Source organism: Simochromis diagramma, unplaced genomic scaffold (genome assembly GCF_900408965.1).
Source record: "Simochromis diagramma unplaced genomic scaffold, fSimDia1.1 OVJJ01000343.1, whole genome shotgun sequence".
Taxonomy (NCBI): Eukaryota; Metazoa; Chordata; class Actinopteri; order Cichliformes; family Cichlidae; genus Simochromis; species Simochromis diagramma.
Genome location: NW_024386831.1, coordinates 3,863,097 through 3,883,676, shown reverse-complemented (window position 1 = coordinate 3,883,676; position 20,580 = coordinate 3,863,097). Strand labels below are relative to the sequence as shown.

General features: G+C 41.9%; 1 protein-coding gene across 1 annotated transcript in view; it reads right to left on the bottom strand.

The window, feature by feature from the left end:
* Positions 1–3,155: 3,155 nt before the first annotated feature.
* Positions 3,156–20,580, bottom strand: part of LOC120730942 (tensin-1-like) — a 188,789-nt gene continuing 171,364 nt past the window's right edge. The window contains 17 exon segments of the mRNA XM_040027565.1: positions 3,156–5,929; positions 6,684–6,713; positions 6,818–6,886; positions 8,192–8,360; positions 8,699–8,725; positions 8,881–8,949; positions 9,140–9,217; positions 10,892–10,984; positions 11,204–11,306; positions 11,308–11,333; positions 13,346–13,432; positions 13,868–14,910; positions 15,030–15,213; positions 15,516–15,542; positions 15,867–15,962; positions 17,907–18,045; positions 18,145–18,338. Of these exon segments, the coding sequence (XP_039883499.1) occupies positions 5,791–5,929; positions 6,684–6,713; positions 6,818–6,886; positions 8,192–8,360; positions 8,699–8,725; positions 8,881–8,949; positions 9,140–9,217; positions 10,892–10,984; positions 11,204–11,306; positions 11,308–11,333; positions 13,346–13,432; positions 13,868–14,910; positions 15,030–15,213; positions 15,516–15,542; positions 15,867–15,962; positions 17,907–18,045; positions 18,145–18,338 (2,573 nt within the window). The 3' untranslated portion in view covers positions 3,156–5,790.

Here is a 20,580-nt window from a genome sequence, read left to right as displayed (position 1 = left end):
TCTGAATCGAGGAGGGGGCCTAAGGGTTCATCTTTCACCATCTTACAATGCTGTGATTGCAGCCATTCCCCAACTCTCTGTGAATGGTACTCATGGCCATTGATCAGTGGTCTTTGATCAGTGGTTGTTGATCAATGGTCATGAGAATTTGCATAATTATGATTAAGGAACTGACCTCCCAGCCCATTGTTCCTTCAGTGGGCTGGTTTCAGTCATTATGCAAATGTACTGTTTATAAGATTGGGGAAACCTGCAGTCAGCTGAGACTGAAGAAGTCACTTGGATGAGTGACAAAACGTTTCTCCCACAAAACGCTACGTCCAGATGAACGGAATCAACTTTTGGAGATTTACTTTCCTGGATGATTGAGAATGCATCAAGATGTAATGCACATCTTTGTCTTAGCTGTTGATCTTAGCTGTATTTGCCTGCTTTCAGTCTTCCTTCTGTTTTAAAGAGTATCTCTGCCTTTGCCACTGTGAAGCAGCCATAAGCTGTAATTTATTCAAAAGATGAGCACGGCCACCATAATACCACACATTGATTTTAGACATTTTGAAGTCTAAGACTAGTCCAAAAGTCTAAAGGCAAAATTAAACAATGGACATGATCTTATATGAAGCAATTTGATTGTTTCAAATTTCACTGAGTGTCAAATTAGTTTTATTTAGTATGGCTAATGTTAGCAGTGCTAGCACCAGTAGTCTTACTTTCTGCAGGCTATTGTCCACATACCTGTGTAAAATGTGGTTGTACATTGCTTTGGTTGTGTGGATATCTGTCATAGCACCCTGACACAGTCTATATAGGATTGTTCATTTTCCTGTAACTGGTTACTGTCCACCTCACAGGGAGACGGACACACTTTGGTTTGTTTGCAGCCCCCGAGTCTTGGAAGCAACAGATAAGGCCAGTTGTGCTTCCGTAAGATAATACATCAGTTATTAATCTTACTTCTCATCACAGAACCAATGTCATTTATTTGAGCATTTTAACATGACAGACTATTGAGATTGACACGAGGCAGACTGAAGTGGAAATGAGCAGAACTGCAGTTTTGGCATTTCTGAGTCGGCTTAACTTTCCACACTTTGCAACTTCGAAGTATCCTCACTGTAGCATCAGTTGGTGAGAAGCAGTGTCTGGTTTTCACCACAGTATAGTTTGGTCTAAAGTGCTGTTTGTTTGGGGGTTTTAAGTTTTTTTTTGGCACGCTCACATTGTCCTTTAAAGGATAGTTTGTAACAACAGGTCTGTTATGAGCAGTGCTTTCAGTTTTAGGCAATGTGAACTGTGAGACCTTATGTACATGGGTGTGCGCTCTCCATTGATATCAACTGGCTAAATGGCTGTTATCAGCTCTTATCAATCCCAGACCTGCTAACAGGCGGATTTCAAATCGTTCAGTGGCGGTTGTCGCCCTTGTTAAATAGAAATATTAAAGCAGCGTTTCAGTCTTAAAACAATGGACTTGTGTGGCGTGAGTTTGAGGCCAGGCTCTTTGGACTTTGACTTAAAGAAAAAAAAACAGAAAAAAAAAAAACAGTCTTCACTTAAATTTACTCGGTTACGTTATTCAATTACATCGCGTATTCAGTTACATTACATCTTTTTACAGCGTACAACAGACGCTTCAAAGCTCAATTTGCTGCAGTACATTGCAGCAACTTGTACTACTGGAGCATCTATATTTATTGCTGCACATAAGTGCTAGAGTCCTTCTGCGTAATCTGCGTTGCCCTGTGGTCTTTTCACATTCTTCTTCTTCACGTTGTTTCCTTTTTCCCAAGAAAGTGTTCTGAAGTCTGTCCTGTATCTAGCAAGTGAAAATAAAAAATAAAATAAACAATAAAAGGTGAATCAAATAGACCATTACGGCAAGGCTGGGATGGTCAATTTGGTAAAGTAAATCCGTTGGGCATCCTTCCTCGCCTTTAGACAATAATTCTGATGGCAAAAGAACCAAACGGGACAGGTGCAAAAAAAAAAGTGTTCTGAAAAGATGAGGGACGCATCTATGGGTGTGATTTGTGTACTCCAAAAAATAAAAACCCTCCTATGCATCATGAAAGCAAACAGAATGGACCTGACTACAGTCTGCCTGAGTGCTAGATTTGATTAAATTATAATGTAAAAAACAATAAAGTGTGAATGTGCACAGATCAGAACCACATCTTTGCACGTCGAGCCGAACATGTCTCACTTTAAAGTTATCCAACCAGGAGGATAAATAAACCTGTTTTATTGCAAGGGTCTGACTTTACAGACATTCTTTACATCCTCTCAAATTTCATATGAACAATCCTTTAATAACAACAAGACTCCTCCCTTTATCCCCCCCTAAGCCCCATCATCCCACTCTGTCACACCAGCGCTCTGCATGTTCTCCTTCACTACATCCATGAATCTTCTTTGTGGTCTCCATATTCCACATCTTTGTTCAGTACGCCCACACTCCCTCTGCATGTATCCAGACTATAGCAGCCTTGTCTCTTTTCAAACTGCTCGACATCTTGGTTCATCCTGGTCACTCCCAGTGAAAACCTTCTGTCAGCTCAGCCCTCCTGTCTTTTGTCAGTGCCACAGTCTCCAATGCATACATCAGAGCAGGTCTTACTACCATCTTGTAAACCTTTTTTTTTTTTTTGCCGCCATCCTGCCTGCACTCTCTCATCATCACCACTCTTGTTAACCAAATAACTCATTCGAACATCTTTATTGTATAGTTATCAGCTTTATCCGTGTAGTTACCACAGCTCTGCAGATCACCTTTATTCTTGAAAATCAGAACCTGTACACTTCTCCATTTCTCAAGCATCGTGTCACTCTACACAAGACTGTGTTAAACAGTCTGATTTTAAAAAGCCTTCTCTCGTAGACATCTCTATATCTCCATGGGAATCTCATCTGAGCCTTTCTGCTCTTCATAGCTGTCCTGTCTTTACTCATCCTCTACACTTCCCGATTCACTAACCTTACTCCTCCCCTCTCACAGTACTCCTCATCCACCCATCAATTTGGTAATCAGTTTCAAAATGTTATACCCCCCCCCCCAATGCAAAATTGTAATATTTTAAGCTAAATTAACCTTAAATCTTCAGTTTCTGCACAACAAAGCCAACCTGCCTGTTTAGTGAAAGAACAAACTTAGGTGGTTTTGATTTGTACTGCTTTTTAATGTGTTTTTTTTTCCCATCAGAAATAGTAAAAGCCATACAATGTAGCAAACCAAAACAACATGACAAAGCTCTATACAGGAATAGTAGCTCATTCACACACATTCTTGGGTCCAGACTGATCTGTCTAGAGTGGGCAGACGCCACTGGAGTGTCCATCTTGGCAAACAAATGACTGACATTCAGTTTCATGGTTAGGAAGTCTTTTATCTTTTTTTTTTTTCCCCTCAAGAAGGAGTTTGTAGGCAAAAAAGCTTATTTGTCTTATAAGCTGAGCCAAGAGGCAGTCGTCACGTGAAACTCGCACTGATATCTTCCTATGGGCTTCTCTGCGGAAAGGCTGGTTTAAATGAGTCATGAAGATGCTGTGCACAGATTAGTCAACAGGCCGACGGTTACAATTTGAGTCGAGCATGCAAGCTCCTGCTAATAAATAATGGAACATTCTAGTCAGGTATAAAACTCCTGGAAGGGCTCCGTTGCTTTTTTTTCCTTTTTGGAGACGTAGGTTTGAGTCCATATAGGCCCCCAAACTAACCCTTACTCATGTTGCATCATGCTGCCATAGGTGGGAGTTTTCATTGCCGCTCATTCCTTTTAATTAAAATTGAAAAAAGCAAAATAATTTTGTTTGTCAAGAAAACTACAAAATCATTTAAGTTTTGTCAGTGATCAAATTATATTAACTCAATATTTCACAGCTAAAACACTGTATTAAATTAAAAGTGGCTCCTTTGTAGTGATCCTTTTGCGCCACACGGGGGAAGCAGCTACTTACTAAACTGACTTGGTTTGGCTTTTAAAAGCCTCAGACCTACTGTGAGGCGGTGTGAACGTAAGGACCCCCGATAGTCTGCCTGAATACACGCAGGGACATGACACAGGTCTGTCAACAGCTCCCCTCCACTCGGTTGACAACAAATACACGGATAATACTTTAACATTTTAAGTGCTCTAAACTTGGACAACGTATTTTCTCGGCAGGTTTTAAGTTAATAAAACAGCGGCGTTGGCATCACTTTAGGATAACTCCAATTTGGACTTTAGTAACAACCATTTTTCATACAAAATATTTCCCCCAAGAAAACAACAACAACAACAAGAATGTTAACAAAAGAAAATAATGCTGTGAAAAAAACATTCAAAAACAACAGTGATACCCCTTTTAAAATGCACACACTTTACACCTTTATATACGTCAATGCACTTGACTTTAGCCAAAATAAAAGCAATCTTTTCTTCTTGCTTTCAGTAATCTTGATGTATACTTTATAATACATGTATACAAGATAATATAGAGCAACAAAGCAACAAAAATAAATATCTTAAGTCACTGTTTGGAAGTTTATATATATATATTTATATCTATATATGTATATTTATATGTATAGCTTACTTTTGGGTAGGGTGAGAGCTTCTTTCATCGATGGAAACTTTGAGCAGAGAAAAGTGCAGAGCAGATTTGGAGGACTAAATCTTTTTTCTTTAAAATAAAGATCGTCCTCACAAAAACTGCCCTCGGCCCTTCAATCATGAGTGAACGGTGTGGCTGCGGAGGCTGAACAGAGGATGGTGGCAGACGGGAAGCAAACCCTCCTCCTCCACGCTTCTCTGATACAATCAATGCCTTGTGGATGCAGTGATTCAGTGGCCTGTTCTACAATGTTTTTTCTGTGGTCTCACTGAATGCAAGGTTCAGCTGATCTCTTCAGGCTCAAGCTGCACATCAGTCGCATCTTTAGCTACACTACGAACAGGGAAGGACCTGTGGTATTTTGGCTATTTGCATATATTAAGACGGCGTGGATATGTTTTAGGTTCTTCTTTTTTTTTCTTTAAAAGCTCTGCATTTAGTTAAGAAAGTCAGGCACCAAATGTTATCTAGAACAGTCCTACTCAAAAAAAGCAATCTAGAGTATTTACACAACCCTTACCAGCTGCAAAAAATATTTTTTTTATTCTTTTTTTGCAAGATGGCAACGGTGCAGAATTGACCTACAGTATCAGTACATACAGAAAGAAACAGTATTTTTTGTTTAAGCAGCCATATTTGTTTTACAAAAGAATACTTCCGACCCTCATAGTCAGTGGCACGCTATACCCGCCCTGACTGCTTTTTTAAAATCTTTGGTTGACCAGTCAAAAAAGCCTGATAGATTCACAATCCACCTTTTACATCACACTACTTGACTTCTTCTTTTTTTTAAAAAAACAAAAAAAGAAACAGTTGCTAAAAAAATAACATTTGCACACAATGTCATTCCCTCTTCCTGTTCATGAGTTAACCCTGCCCGGGAGGTTAAAGTCGCCTCCCTTGCCCATTGTCACACACAGCCACGCCTCATCCTGCACTTCCTCTGGTCCATTCTGGAGTCCATCCAAGATTATAAGCAAACGCATGCAAGCCGCGCACACACGAACACACTCTCAACACACACGCGCGCACTCATTCTTTCACAACTACACACGCGTTGGCTTAAATGTGAAAGAGCAGGAAAAATGAAGCGATACGTAAAACTGAAAGCCGAGAGCGTCTGTGAGGTTTAAAAGAAAAGGAAGGAAAATAACCAAAGTTATTTTGAAAAAAAGCGTGAGGGGTTTTTGCTGACAGCGCTCATCGTTTCTGCGAGGTGATCATCTTCGAGACGAAGTTGACGATGGCGCTGGCAGGTTGGTCAGGGTCCAGCTCGGCGAAGAGGTGGCTGACGTTGTCTGTTGTGCTTCCCTGCTTACGCGCCACAAACCCGAACAGCCTGGAACATCAATATTGGAGATTTCGTCATTAGGGCTGCCATTTTCATTCATCAACGACTTAAAGCAGATTTACAGACACTTGAAGGTATTTTTGTAAATGTGTGTTTGGTTTTGTTTATTTAGTTTAATCTCTTCCGAACTGAAGCCATCGACAGGAAGTAGTTTTTGAAAATACATTACCTGAACTATTGCCAGGATGTACTTCATTATAATACCAATAGTACCCTTAGTACAAAGTACTAAGTGAAACTGAAAATGTTTGTTCCTGCTTCCCATGGAGGTTTGGTTTTTACCAGTTACCAGAGCGTTATTACAAAAATGACCTTTTAAGTAGTTCACATTAGAGCCCCACTGACATAACAGCGGATAGTATCTTTGATGATATATCGTTACGTGGTTGTAACAGCCAACTAATCAAAGTTTAAAAAGGAAAGAAGAGATGGAAGTAACACCGACCATTGTGTTGATGTTACACAATCCACCAGAGGGCACTGTGTAACTTCTCTGTTTGCAATGTGTTTGAAACACTACAAACACAAGCAGAGTGTGAACGAATAATCAGCAGGTTGGAAGAGTAAAACAAACTGTTTCTTTTCAAACTTCAATGCCATATCATCTTAGTAAGGACTCAAATTACTACACGAAGCAACTGTTATGGGTGTGTCTGACAGAAACTAAATATCAGCATCGGTCAGGCTCTTAAAAAGAGTGTTTTCAAGTATCAAATGTTGACTGAAAGGAAAGTTTACTTACTTGGCTGTTCCTCCCTCAGGCTTGTTCCATCTGAAATGATTTAGAAGTATTTTGTTTAAGGTCTTAATTAAACAAAACCAATGTGCTACTTGGACTAGCTGAAATCAAGTATTTTAATGGCTCTCTGTACTCACTTTCTGTCCTGAGGGTCTATATCACAGAACGTGACAGTGTTGGTTGGGTAATGACGTCGGAAGAAAAGCCTAAAAAAGATGTAAATGACACAAAACTTAAAAAGTGAAACGTCCATTCTGTGGAGTTGCATGTCATATACTTTTATAGAGCTTTTAAACAGAGCAACCATTGATGATTTAGACTGATTTGGTCAATATGAACTTTATACTCAGACTGTCCCAGTTATGCAAGGGCTCTACTTTTTCTCGTGTATCACTACACATCAGACTGGTTCTAAATTGTTCATGCCATCAGTATCAGTAAGCTATCTCTCTTTGTCAATGCTAGCATGCTTTTCCTGACAGCTGTGCATTTAAAAACATTAATGTAAAACTTGTGGAAGCTGAGCTTCTATGATAATGCTCAAAGTTCATGTTTTCAAGCATTCGAGTAGTGAACTTGAATGCTTGAAATCACTCTTCCTGTTAAAAATGAGTTCTTCTTCTCTGCCGTCACCAAGTGCTTGATCACAAAGTTGGAGTTTAGGGTTGCTTTGAGAAAACTGCTGCTGTGAACTACCACTACATAAATAAAAACTGAAACATATGATGCACATGTCCACCCTTTTTCTTCTGCTTATCTAAAGTGCTTTTGGTATGGCCACAGGCTAAAGGAGAGTAAGACTTCCTTTCTCCCCAAGATCTTTTTCCATCTCCTCCCAGGGAATGTTGAGATATATAATCGCTCCAACAAATTCTACTGTGGGCTCCCGTCCCAGCTGGGTGTGCCCTAAAAACCTCAAAAGGGAGGTATCCAGGATACATCTTGTTAAGACGCTCAGATCACCTCAGCTAGCCCCTTTTGACACACTTTTGACACTGTGCTTCTCACAGTATCTCTAAGGGTGAGCACAGCCACTCAACAAAGGAAACTCATTTTGGTCGCTTGTATCAGCAGTGTCATTCTTTCTGTCACTACCCAGAGCTCGTGACCATCATTGATGACTGGGACATAGAGCCACTGGGTAGTCAAAACCTTGGTCTTCTGGCTTAGCTCTATCTTTCTACAACAGGCCAGTACGTCTGCTTCACTGTTCTCTAACACCCTTCCAAAGCTTAGCACCCAAATGTAATGATGATATGCAGATGTAATAATATAGTGTATAAAAATTCTAATACTTTAATTTTCTCTATTGTTTTGTGATTGTGTTCAGTTGCTCATATTCATTAATTCCAGCCCTTTGAAGACATGTTTATATCTTAAAATACGCTGAGATGTCAAAGGCTCGTCAAAAATATGTCTGCGACAACATCTCCATATGACATGCAACGTCTACACTTGTGAGACATCAAACACCTCATGTTTAAGATGGGACAGGCGTGGTTTAGACTTACTTCCTCTGGTTGTCAGTGAGTGTGATGCCTTGTGAGGACACCTTGAAGTGCACAATGGTGGCAGTAGGTGGAGAAGCAGCAGCCAGTGTCTCAGATATGGCCTTAGCGACAGCCTGAGGCCCTGTCAGTGATTCCATCTCCACTGAGTTGATGTAGAGAACATTGCATGCTGTAAAGAGAGCAGACATCCCAGCTGGATAAATGGTGTCAAACCCAATCGTGAACAATCTGTTCATGCAATAATGTTGACATTGTCCTCATTAGAGTGCATGCTTTCTGCAACAAGGCTGGGGTTTTAGAAACCAAACAGATCATTCCACATAAAACATTCTGTCTGTTATGGAGCGCAAGCTGGACGCTAGTGTTAAAAGACATGTTCTGGGGAAATCTGTCACACAGGACTGTTATTTATTCGTCTTCATTTGTGGAGCATACACGGACAGACAACACACAGACACGATGCACATTCCAGTTGTAGGTTTCCAAATGAAAGTGCACTGGGTTTACCATGGGAGTCAGCAGGGGCCCTCAGCACTGGGACAACAAGAACGTCACGTTGTCAGAATGAGTGACAAAACACACTAATGACGCTGACAATTATGTCCAAGAACCTCAAAACTTGGCTGACTGTCTTGGAATGTTAAATTTAAATAACCTAATGACTTTTAATACTGAGGAGGAGGTTTTACCTGCTCCTTGTTTCAGCCTTTCAGCCATCGGGTTTGCTGTTGTGACCTCTGGTACTTCCTCAGTGAGCTCTGATTTACAGGAGGGAAAGTTTAAAGTTTACAGTTTTGGGATGAGGACTCCATCAAGGGTCAGATTTTCAGTTCATATTACTTTTTTAAAATTTTTTTTATATTTTTTAACTGTAAAGATTTGCTTAAGAGTAAGACAGAAACACTTTTAAATGGAATACATGTTACACAGAACACTTATTGCACATACCTGTGGTGGGGATGACTAGTTTGCATGGGAGGGCCAGTGGTGTTATAGCATGTTGGTAGACCAATGCAGACAGGCAACCTGTCAAAGAGAAACAAGTTTTTATAAATGTTCAGCTTTACTTAAAGGGAGTTTTGAGTTGCCATGAGAAAGTTTGTGGATTTTTTTTTCTCATATAACTGGATCAATTCTGCCGCTTGGTAGTTTTCTTCTTAGAGTGCCAAATCACAACAACAGTCAGCCCAGGGTGCTTTATATTACAAGGTAAAGAACTACAACAATGGAACAAAACCCCCAACAATCAAATGACCCCCTTAGAGGAAACACTTGTTGACAGTGGGAAGAGAAAAACTCCCTTTTAACAGGAAGAAACCTCAGAACCGGGTTGAAAAGTGATGGGGGGAAGACAGGTGGAAGAGAGGCAGAGATCAATAAGAACTAATGATTAAATGCAGAGAGGTGTATAAACACATGGTGAGTAAAGAAGAAACACTGCAGTGCATCATGGGAAGCCCCCCAGCAGCCTAAGCCTATTGCAGCGTGACTAAGGGAGGATTCAACATCATCTGATCCAGCCCTAACTCTATGCTTTATCAAAAGGAACATTTTAAGCCTAATCTTAAAAGCAGAGAGAGAATCTGTCTCCTGAATCCAAACTGGGAGCTGGTTCCACAGAAGCTTCCAGTTTGGGAGTGTTGCTTTCTTCAGTTATAACGACCATCTTGACACGTGGTATAGATGACCTGTAGCTGGTTAATTGTTTAACAAGATTGCTGCCATTAGGCTTTTATTATGGAGACCCATATTAAAATTATAAATAAAGAGGTAAATGTATGTGCAGGTAATCCCCCCTGAGCATTTTGACCAGTCTGAAGCATGAGCTTTTGACTCTTATAGTGACTTTTTCTTGTAGGTTTCCTACAATAGATAAGCCCTATTTACCTGCTTTTCAAACCTTCTGTTTCCATTGGGCAGCCAGTCTGATGAAAGCTAACTTAAAGGGAGGTGAAGGGAGTTAAAAGGCTTCTTTTAGGGAGTGTATGAACTGAGGGGCTGCATCATGGCCAAGGATTACTGAAAACTACTCTATTAGTGTCGAAGAATACACATTTAGATTTTAAATTAATCATAATGGATCCCTTGTTAACTAAATCTGTAGTACGCCTGACTTCTTACACAATGACAGCTGAATCTTTTAAATGGTGGAGGATTATGGATAAACTTCACGAGCTCTGAAAGAGGGATTCAAAGGACTCAGGTTTAATTGTTCATTGTTGGCTGTAATGTCACACTGAATTTTTTTTTTTTTTTTTTTTTAAAGATGACAGGAAAAACAAGTTTTGTGCTTTTGTGTTAGTTGAAATTAAAGAAATACAAGCAAAAACTCCACTAAAGAATAAGAGCGATAAAGTGAGTTACAAGCTGAAGACAAGAGTGGAAGAGAAGAAACGAGGAGCGCGAAGGCAAAAGTTCACAGAAGTTGGTCTGCCCCTTTAGTGCATGCAGACGCGCACGCACACACAGCCGTGTAGTGTAATTAGTAGGGAGAACACGAGAGAGATCACGTCACTCAATACTATAATTACAGCAGGATTAGACGTTTTCAAACTTGGAAAGGGGCTCAAATTTTCAACTGACACACAAAAGAGAGAAAGCGCTCGTGCTTGACATTTCCTACAGACTCGTTATGTCACTGCTAAGCTGTTAGTGTATGTTTTAGAAATGAAAGACAGCAGCAAGAGTGCTTCCACTAACCAAAGTAAGGCTCGTTGGGGCAACCTTTCAGCTTCACTCCTTTAGGGCTGCTCTCGATCAGGAAATGCCTCACCAGTTCATTGGTGATGTCACCTGCACCAAAAGAGCCAAGCAGTGCGTGAGTCCAGGCGGGTAATGCACCAGCTGAATCACATTCAGACATCGCCTCATATCTTTGGCATTAAGGTACTAACATTCATGCTGCCTCCAACAAAACAAGAAGGGCTGCACTAAACACAGAAGTAGTGTGTGTACTGAATATTTGGCACATTTGTAACTGCTTTGATGTACTGCCCACCGTCCTCCCCCTACCTTTCTTGTTCGGATGCACAGTGGGTGGAGGAGACGCCACCTTCATGGCTAGGCCATAAGCTCCTTTGAAGGAGTGACTGTCCCGGATAACAAAGGCTCCAGGGCTCCCTGTCCTTCAGCAGGCTGATGGCTGGAACACAGAGAACATTGAGTTACTTTAGAACATCAGGAATCTGGGAGGTGATACAATAACCTACATGACAAGCCCCAGGTGCAGCAGGGCTGCGGAGTCGGTTTATGGACCGACTTAGATGGATTGATGTTCCAACACTCACCTCAAGATAAATTAAGATCTTTTAACAAATCTTTAAACAAATTTCCCATGTGTGGGACTAATAAAGGTTATCTTAACATCTACTGACTGTTAATCTGACATCATCAACAAGCCACATTTCATTTGTGCCTTTCTCAACAACCAAAACTCGAATGTAAAAACTCCTCGGCCGTCCGTTTCTGATAGCATGCTGTTGCTAGCAGCCCACAGAACGACTCGCCTGTGCCTCATTATGGCCTCAGAGAGGAAATAAAATAACAGTCGCTCTTTACTTTTGCTGGGTTCAGATGACACAACAAAGATGTAAAGCAGCACCAATCCAAAGATTTAGGGTATAATGGATAAGAGAGAAAAAGCTAGTAGTCTTGGGTACAGTGTAATGCATGAAGTGATACATCGGCCAAAGGACAAGCAGTCCAGAGCTGTCCTCTTAGTATGATCTAGTGTTTGTTTAAATTCTTGTCTTTAGTTGTAATTCTCTGGCACCTCCTTCCTGATTATATCAAATAGGGGCAAAAGGCAGCAAAGCCAGATCTGCTCTGTGTTTATGTAGAAATGTATGTATCCTGGCCAATGTCGGCAAGAATCTTTGAGCCTACAGTCACCTCATACCACACGGTGACCATCTTAAAGTCCTAAATGTCATACAGAACTAAGTGAACCTGGCATTAGTCTTGTTATTTATCTATTACATGCACTTTCCTCTGTGTTATGTCAATAAGTCGTAACAAAGCTCAGTATTAGATTACATTGTCGATGTGCAGGCCCCTGGCAGGTTGTTGTTAAAACATGGAGAAAACTGCATACTACAGTATACAAACCACATGTTACACAATTATGGTTAGAAGCTTTATTTGTTACAATAAGTACTTAACAAAAAGAAATGCGTTTGAGGGAAAGAAAAACTGGACAATTTGTCCACAATGAAAAACCTCTTTATTATTCCACCAGCTAAATTTAGGTGATGGAATTTTGGAGGTCGGAAAAGTCATTAAAGAATGAAGGTAAGCCAAGGAAGAAGGTGGCATGAAGTCAAAAGTGAAGCATGAGTAAGAGTAGGATGAAATGAGTCCTGGCCCTTTGTTTAAAAAAAAACAAAAAAAAAAAAAACTGTTGGTCTGCATTTTATTAGAACTACAACTTCTAACATGACACTTTGCTTCAGACACTCCATTGTTCACAGAGAGGAGCTTTAACTTCACTGTTTAGTTCAATGCCCAGGCCTGTCCACATGTGACAGTTTAAGCAAGGAAGATGGATGAGATGAGCAACACATGCAGATGTTCCCTAATTCTCTGCATATGGTGTGGCTTTCTTTCTGGGAGTGCACTGCACTAAGTATAAACTCTCCGTGTGTCTGATGTCATCGCAGTTGAGCATATGCTTATGTTTAACATGATATAATCCATTACAGGCCAGTCACTAGCTGCTGACCTCACAGCTAAAACACACGAGGACAGAAATGTTTTGTGTATGCTGCTGCATGCATCGTCAGTATTGTGCATATGTGTACGTGCATTTATCAAAAGAGATGACGTTGCCGGGTCCAGTGACTTACATCACTGACATTCAGAACAATGACTTGAGTTTCTACAAAGACTCCTTTTAGTGCAACTCAAAGGATTCAGAGTAATACTCAATTAAACCATGCAGCCCAAGTCATTTCTATAATATGCTCTGTATGTTCACCACAATAACGTTTGCAAAAGTACTGCTCACAACACAGCTGATATGTTAGGCTGCTAATGAAGACAGCTGCTTCTGTTCCTCAATGTTTGTCTAAATGTTTAAAAGTATGACATAAATCCACCCACTTGGATGGATCTATATTTGATTAATATAATAAATGAGGTCTTTTGACTTCCTACCTTGCTCTCTGGAAATGTCAGGTTTGTACCAGAACTTGGACGTGTCTTGAACAAACTTGACGTTCAGCCTGCTGTCGGGGCTTCCATCTGCAACAAAAATCCAAAGATGTAACAGGAAATCACAAAAATATATCCTCTTTGCCTTGACTGTGAACTGGATCGGCCAAGATATAAAACGGATGTCACCCCAAACACTCGAAACTCATTTAAAAAAACAAAACATCAATGCTGATTTGTGGACTGCTGTTTTTGAAACCCTGACTTCACCATAGTGGTGCCAAACTGTACTAATTGTTTAATTCTAGAGTTAGCTGGCTAGCTTGCCAGCAAGATCAAGCAAGCAAATCCATAGTTTACTGACATATTACCTCGGATGCTAATTTTGCACAGTTGACAGTTGATCAGTTTAAATCCGGTTTGTAATTTTCATTTTTCTGGTCAGTCTGGAAACTTTTCCATCGCACTTCTATATACAGTTTATGGAATGAACCACTTAAGAATCCATAAATTGTATGTACTTACCAGTCATAGTGAACCTTGAAAAGTCAGAAAGTGTGTGGAAGTAGCTGGGATTGCCTCCTCCACTCATTGTGGGCATCATCTTCCCATTCATCGTGCCATAGGACAGCGCTCCGTTTGGTCTATCGCCGCTTGACATGCGCCTCTTCTCTGGAAGCTGGGGCTGGAATCCAGGGGCTGGACTGCCCTGCCTGAACCCTAAACCCATCCCCATCATCCCTCCATCTTGGTAGCCTGCAGGTGAGATGGGGAATGAGGGAGTTGGTGGTCCCTGGTAGCCCGAAGAACTGCTCTGTCGTGACAGGTTCCCATGTCGTTCATCTGGTGTCGTGTAACCACTGTGCATGGGGTGACGGTCTAAACTGGGGCTTCTCTGGGACATCTGAGAAATGGAGGGGTGACGGCCCAACACCGGACTTCCTTGAGCCTGTGTGATCGATGGCTGTCGGCTGAGCACAGGGCTGCTCTGAATAGGCTGACCGAGGGACGGCTGTCTGCTGAGGACTGGGCTCTGTTGGGGCCCTGGCCCCATAGCAGCCTGCCTGTTGAGGACTGGACTGCTCTGCGCTCCCTGAGATGGACAATGACCGAGGACGGGACTGCCGCTGAGACCCGACACGCCCACTTCAAAGCCATTAGCTGGTGATGTCTGCTGGCTCATGACGGGAACTTCCTGATTACTAGTGGGGCGCTGCTGGAGGACGGGGTTGTTAGTAGAGCCAATGATGTTGGTCTGGATCTGTTTACTGGGGCTTCCATGGCCGAGTGTGGTCTGAACTGGTTCTGAACTGGGTGGGTTGGGATCTGAGGATGCATAGCTTCCTAACAAGGTGCTGGGACCCAGGTAAGGTGGTGTGGGTGTTGCAGTGCCAAGGTAGGAGGAGGTTGGAGAGCTGGAATCCAGGTAAGATGAAGTGGGGGTATTCAAGGCTTGATATGATGGAGTAGGAGTGGGGTAGGCACTCTCTGTAGGCTGGGAGCGGAACCCGGAATCAGTAGTGGGTTGGGACGGAGTGCTAACGCTGCTCTCTGCTACAGGGTGATCGCTGAAAGAGAAGCGAGAGAAGTAAATAAGTGTGCGTAATAATGCGGTATAGCTTCTCACGGAGGAGTACAAGTACTCAAGGAGAAGGCTGAACATGACTATAAGACAGGCCCATCTTACCCCGGTGAGCTCTGTATGGGACTGCTGCTGGACAAAGGTGGGTTCAGTGTGTGAGTGGTGGTGGGACTTGGACTTCTCTGCTTGGCTGTAGCATCTCCCAGCGGAGTAAGGCTTCTATGTGATGTGCATGGCTCTCCTCCTGCCACTGCTGACTTGGCGACAGACTCCACATAGCTTCTTGGTGCTGTATATGAAAGACACGCCTAAATAAATAGAAGCTATATACTGGGTTTCTGATTTTTCCAGGGTGGGGTGCCTCATTATTGTCCATAAGGGTGATAAAATGCAAATAATAGCACTAAAGTGGTACTTAAGACCACTCCGAAAAGCAGCATACACTATTACTTAACTCTGATGGCAACTAAAAATGGGAATGGCTTTGCCGAATGTGACACGTGGACGGAAAAAGACTAAATATGTTGAGAAAAATGGGGTGGAGAGGGTTAAACGGAATGATGATATGTGGCATTATACTGGAGCTCTTACCTTCCTCACCCTCACTGCTTTCATCATCTGTGAAGCATCATTGGGATAAACCAAAGAACAAAATGTTGTAAAAAAACCCAAAAAAAACCCAAGACGTATCAAGGGGGTTGGAAACTTTAGTGTTTGGTGTCTTTAGGGAAAGAAATATTACCAGCAGTTAAATGTTGTCTTGTCATTTTTAACCAAACTCCTTTTATTTCTGTTTCTCAGCTCATCTGAACTAAAATGTATGCTTATAATGATCTTCAGTTGTATTTGTATACGTCATTAGAAAGGAGTGGCAACTTGACTCTCATTTATCGATAACCAAAGGTGTTTGCATCACCAGAATCTGAAACTGTTGCAACCAACCTGAGCCTGTTTGATTGAGGAGGATTTCTGCTGGGTTGTGGGGCTTCAAACCCAGGGCTGACAGTGGAGTCTTGGCAAGACCAGGAGGGGAGCGACCTGAAGAGATACCAGACATTTATCACCGCGCACCATGGTACATTACAGACCTCTTGACAGCTGCTACCTGCTCACACAGTTTAACACTAACTCATCACTGGTTTTAGAAAATTATGAGGCAATCTAATTAACTTAATGTTTAAACCTATTAATGTTAAATTAACAGGTGAAAAGCTGTCAAGACACAGTATTGCATTTCCATCAATTAGCACACACGAGTGCAGTGTTTAGAAGGTGCCCATGCCTCATGCTCTGATGGAGGGGCAAAACATGCATGTGACCAGTAACGGGGTAAAACTCGAGCTTAGACAGTCTCTGCTGTACTGACACTGGAGGGAAAGATAAGAAGAGGAATATGTTACTTCTGAGGCTTTAGCCATTAGACCTGTGTTACTCTAACAACAAATATGTAATACTCCTGTTGACTCTTTCCAAAACATTACCTATCTTACATCTGGTTTTTTTGCAATGCCCACTTCTCTTTTTTCCCCTCCAGCCCAAAATAAAATAAAATCAAGATAACAGAATTATCAGATCAAGACACTCTAGCTGGGTAAGACTGACAGGCGAAGGGAGGCAATGCAGTGAAATAAGGCAGCAACATGACCCCAAACACGAATGACAACAATATACACTGAGAGCAGCAGCTCTAGAGAGTGTAAAAGTTCATGATAATGGCTGTGCTGTGTGTGTGTTTGAGTCTGCATGTCCTAATCTGTAGAGTTTTAACTGTAGGTGCTGCTCTCGTGTGGTTCTCATGCCAAAGCGGTGCAGGATTGTAGTACGTGGCGGGTAATGGGGGCGAGGGGGTCGTTATGGCTGACGTTGTGGGACAGTGGAACTCCGGTAGAGCCGTGCATCCTCCACTTACCAAAGAATCCTAATCAATTCTTTGTACTTGAGACCCTGATGTGTCACCTTTAATCAGTGGTTTTGGTGTGTGTGTGTCTTTAGAGCGAGGGAGGGACAGGTGATTTGAAGACACACTACTCAGAAGACAGCTTGGTGGGAAATAAATCCGATGTCACGTGCGCTCATCATTTAGCCAACCATGCGCTTTCAACAGGTTTTGCAAAGGACTTGCAAAACTGTTCTCAGTTAACTGGTAACCAGTTAACTCCAGTTTGTGCACAGCTGGAGGGGAAAAAAAAAAAGGTTTTCTGGCCCATCTTCATGTTTTTAAACCCAGTCCAACTATTTTTTTTTTCTCCCTGTTTCGCAAACATTTAGGTTTGCTTTGTGAAAAAAATGTGCAGCTCCATGTGACTGAGAAGTGTTCCTAGTTTAAGTGGGAGGAAATATCTTCGGCCACAAAATAAGCGTTAAAAATACAGTGTCTGCGTTTTATAACTAACTTTTATGGGAGTGCCCAAAGGGGAGATACGCAAGAGAACTGGATGAGGTAATTGGCAGAGCTGGCTAAGACACTGTTATGTAATGCATGACCTTTTTTGTTGGGTGTGTGAGAGACTAAGAGGGGGTAGATGGATGTATGTGGATATGCTTTCAAACTTATATGCTGGTTTGTCTACATAGTTCTTGTCAAAAACTCTGTTGTCCAAGTCACAAACTCATTTGTCAACACTAATAAAGCTTATCCTGTTTTATTATCTTTTTTACTGTAACTGGAGAACATACTTTGCTAAACAAACCTCGTGTCCTACTGAATTTGATTTGAAACAGTTGGTGGGGAAGATGAACAATCCAGTGTTAACTGAGGTCATAGATCGAGTGTTAAGTTGGGTTATCCTCTCACAGAATTCTATATGTTCATTTTGCGACAAGGAGAGTCGCCATCTGCTGGCCATCAGAAAGAATGCAGGTTCAGTGCTGGATTAAAAAAGGCTAAAAATAATAATTTGTTAAATTCCAGGATATAAATCTTGAAAAAGTAATTACACCTGAGCTCCACAGTGCCCTCTGTCAGCCGGAGGGGGGACTTACATAGGTTGAAGTAAGGGGTTTGCGGTGAGACGGGGAAGGCAGGGGTTTGGGGAAACACCTCACCACCAACTGTGGGTGTAGGACTGATGTGACCTCCTTCCAGCTCCTCAAAGGCCTCTCGATAGCTGTGCATATTTTTCTGGAGTAGGAAAAGAGATGAGATGAGAAGAAAAACAGAAACTGCCATCGCTGGTGCAGAGAAAATGTGAAAAGCAGTTCTAAAATGTGCGTTTTCTACCTCCTTTGGCCGTCCACCGGGGTTCATCGCTATGGCGTTGACAAACTCTGGTGAAACACACCGAATAGGAGAGCGAAGTGGGACATCAGGAGACGTACTGTCATCTGGTCCGTTCTGGTTCTGGCCTTCGCTGGTGATGCGACGGCGGGGAGCAGCTGTGGGCTCATCCAAGGATGACACACGGGCCTGGACGCCTAAGAAAAGCAAGTGAGTGTTACAACTTGGCAAAAGCTTGCTGCTTCTCTTTTATCCGCCTTCACTCCATCACTTCCATCAACGCCACCGAATGTTAATGGTTGTCAGCTATCGCTAGTGCTCAATGCACAGACCACTGTATGTGTTTTGCAGACGATCAAACCAGGCAAAGCATCGGCAGGAGCCCGTGGTCCTTTCAAATTTAACATGCACATACAAAAAAAAAAAAGTTAAGAATGGATTAGCTGCTCATCAGAAGAAGAAGCCTGAAGGTCAACAGCGTTATTCAGAAGAAACCCACACCATGTTGGAAATGTGGCACACAGAATGATACTCCCATCTTCTATGCAACAATTCTTTAATACTAGGACAAAATGTCCTGTTACAAACTCTTTGATGTGCTGGTGCAAACTGAATGTTTTGGCTGAACTTCAGAGCAGCCAATAAGCTGATTTTTCCTAATCTCATTTGAACTGAGAGGCAGAGAGAAAAGCTAGCAGCATAAAACAAACAGGATTGGAGTAAAGAGGCTTTTTGTATGCTAATATTCAGCAGCATTGACTCAAAGGATTGAGGGAGCAATACCTGAAATGCTGGCCAAAGCAGAAAAAGACAGTGCCAAAGATTAGCACTGGCTGCCCAGTGCTTTGAAACTAGATGGAGGTTAATGGGAGGAAGTGAAAAGAAGGAAAGAAACATTAAGAAACAAAGAGGGGAGTGGGCGGATTATAAATGCTGTGATGGTGCTTGCTCTCAGGCGCCTGTTTACACTTTTTAACAAGTATCTTGTTTCAAATTTTGTCACCAACTCTTCTCCTGCTTCTACCTTTATGTTTATTTATGCCTCTAATTCAGACCTAAATGAAAAGATGCCTTGTACAGGTGGAATATCCTTACAGGGAGATAAAGTTTACTCCCTTTTTTTTTTTTTTTTGGTACGTTTTTAAAGTCAGCACTAACCAGCGAGCCCCAACTATTCGCAGCCTATGTACATGTTCTATCAGCCACTGGAGCCATCCTTTTCTGGACCATTTTACACTGCAGCTGCTGGCAGATCATCTTCTGCTCTGGAGATCGGGTGTGAGCTAACCAGAACCCAGAACCTGCAGCAGGTGTACAACAGGTTCACAGAGACCGCAACGCAAAACAAAAACTACCAGCTGTCATTCAAGACGGTGGAGTTGGACTCTGTCCACTCAAAAAGCTGCAACAGAAAATAATGACTGTGTGTATATATATATATATACAGCATATAGAATTCCTTAATTGTTATAAGAAAGCGTGCACCACCCTGCTGCAGATTCTGTGGGAAACGCTGGTGTGACCGAGCGCTTCTCTCATCCTAACACTGGCAGATGATTTTGTGGACATCTTGAAAGCCTGACTGTTGTGGAAACCTAAAAATATTGATATCCCCTTCACTCGGCTCCACTTTGAAGTGAGACAAAAAAGACTTGGCCAAATATCTTAGGAGAAAAGTTGGAGATAGCAGCTATAAAAATGTAGCAGTCAGACAGTCGGGATTAAAGTTATCAGGCACTGCTTTTACCAAAACCTGAGATGTTAAAAAGAATTTCCTGTGAGTTATCACCAAAACTGAATAGAACTTTCCAAATGCATGCGTTTCATTTTCCTGTTATTAATTTATGTATCTAAGTCATTCATCAATTTTAAAAGGCAGAAATCGGTGCCGGCGTAGGTGGAATGCCTCAGATATTTCAGCACTGGCCAAAATCTTCATCCAGACAGCTTTAAAAGTATGCAGTCTACACCCCCAGAACAGAAACACACCATCACACCGAGCCTGGAAACTGACAACCAGATGTACCCATGATACACTGCTCTACAGCGGAGCACTGTCAAACACCATGCCGTTGCCTTAGCGACAGCTAATAGTTTCCAGCTGGGGCTGCTGGTAATCCCTTGAACTGATTTTTTTTTTCTCTCATCTCCTATTTCTGAGCTTTTGAAAGTCCAACTATATCATGGCATTGATTCGAAAAACAAACTTGATCGGTGATCCTGTGGCGTGCTTTTTCTTTTCTTTTAAAGTGAAAAACGCCGTTTCCATATGTGCACCTCTGCAACTAAGAAAGGGCATTTAAGGCCAGACTGAGCAGACTGTATTACTGGGAAAGTGTTCAGATCAATAAGAGAACTGAGCCGTCTTAATGATCTGCACTTTTGCGTGACATTTGCGTGAATAGTTCTGGGAGTTTGTTGTATATAAATGTCATGGCT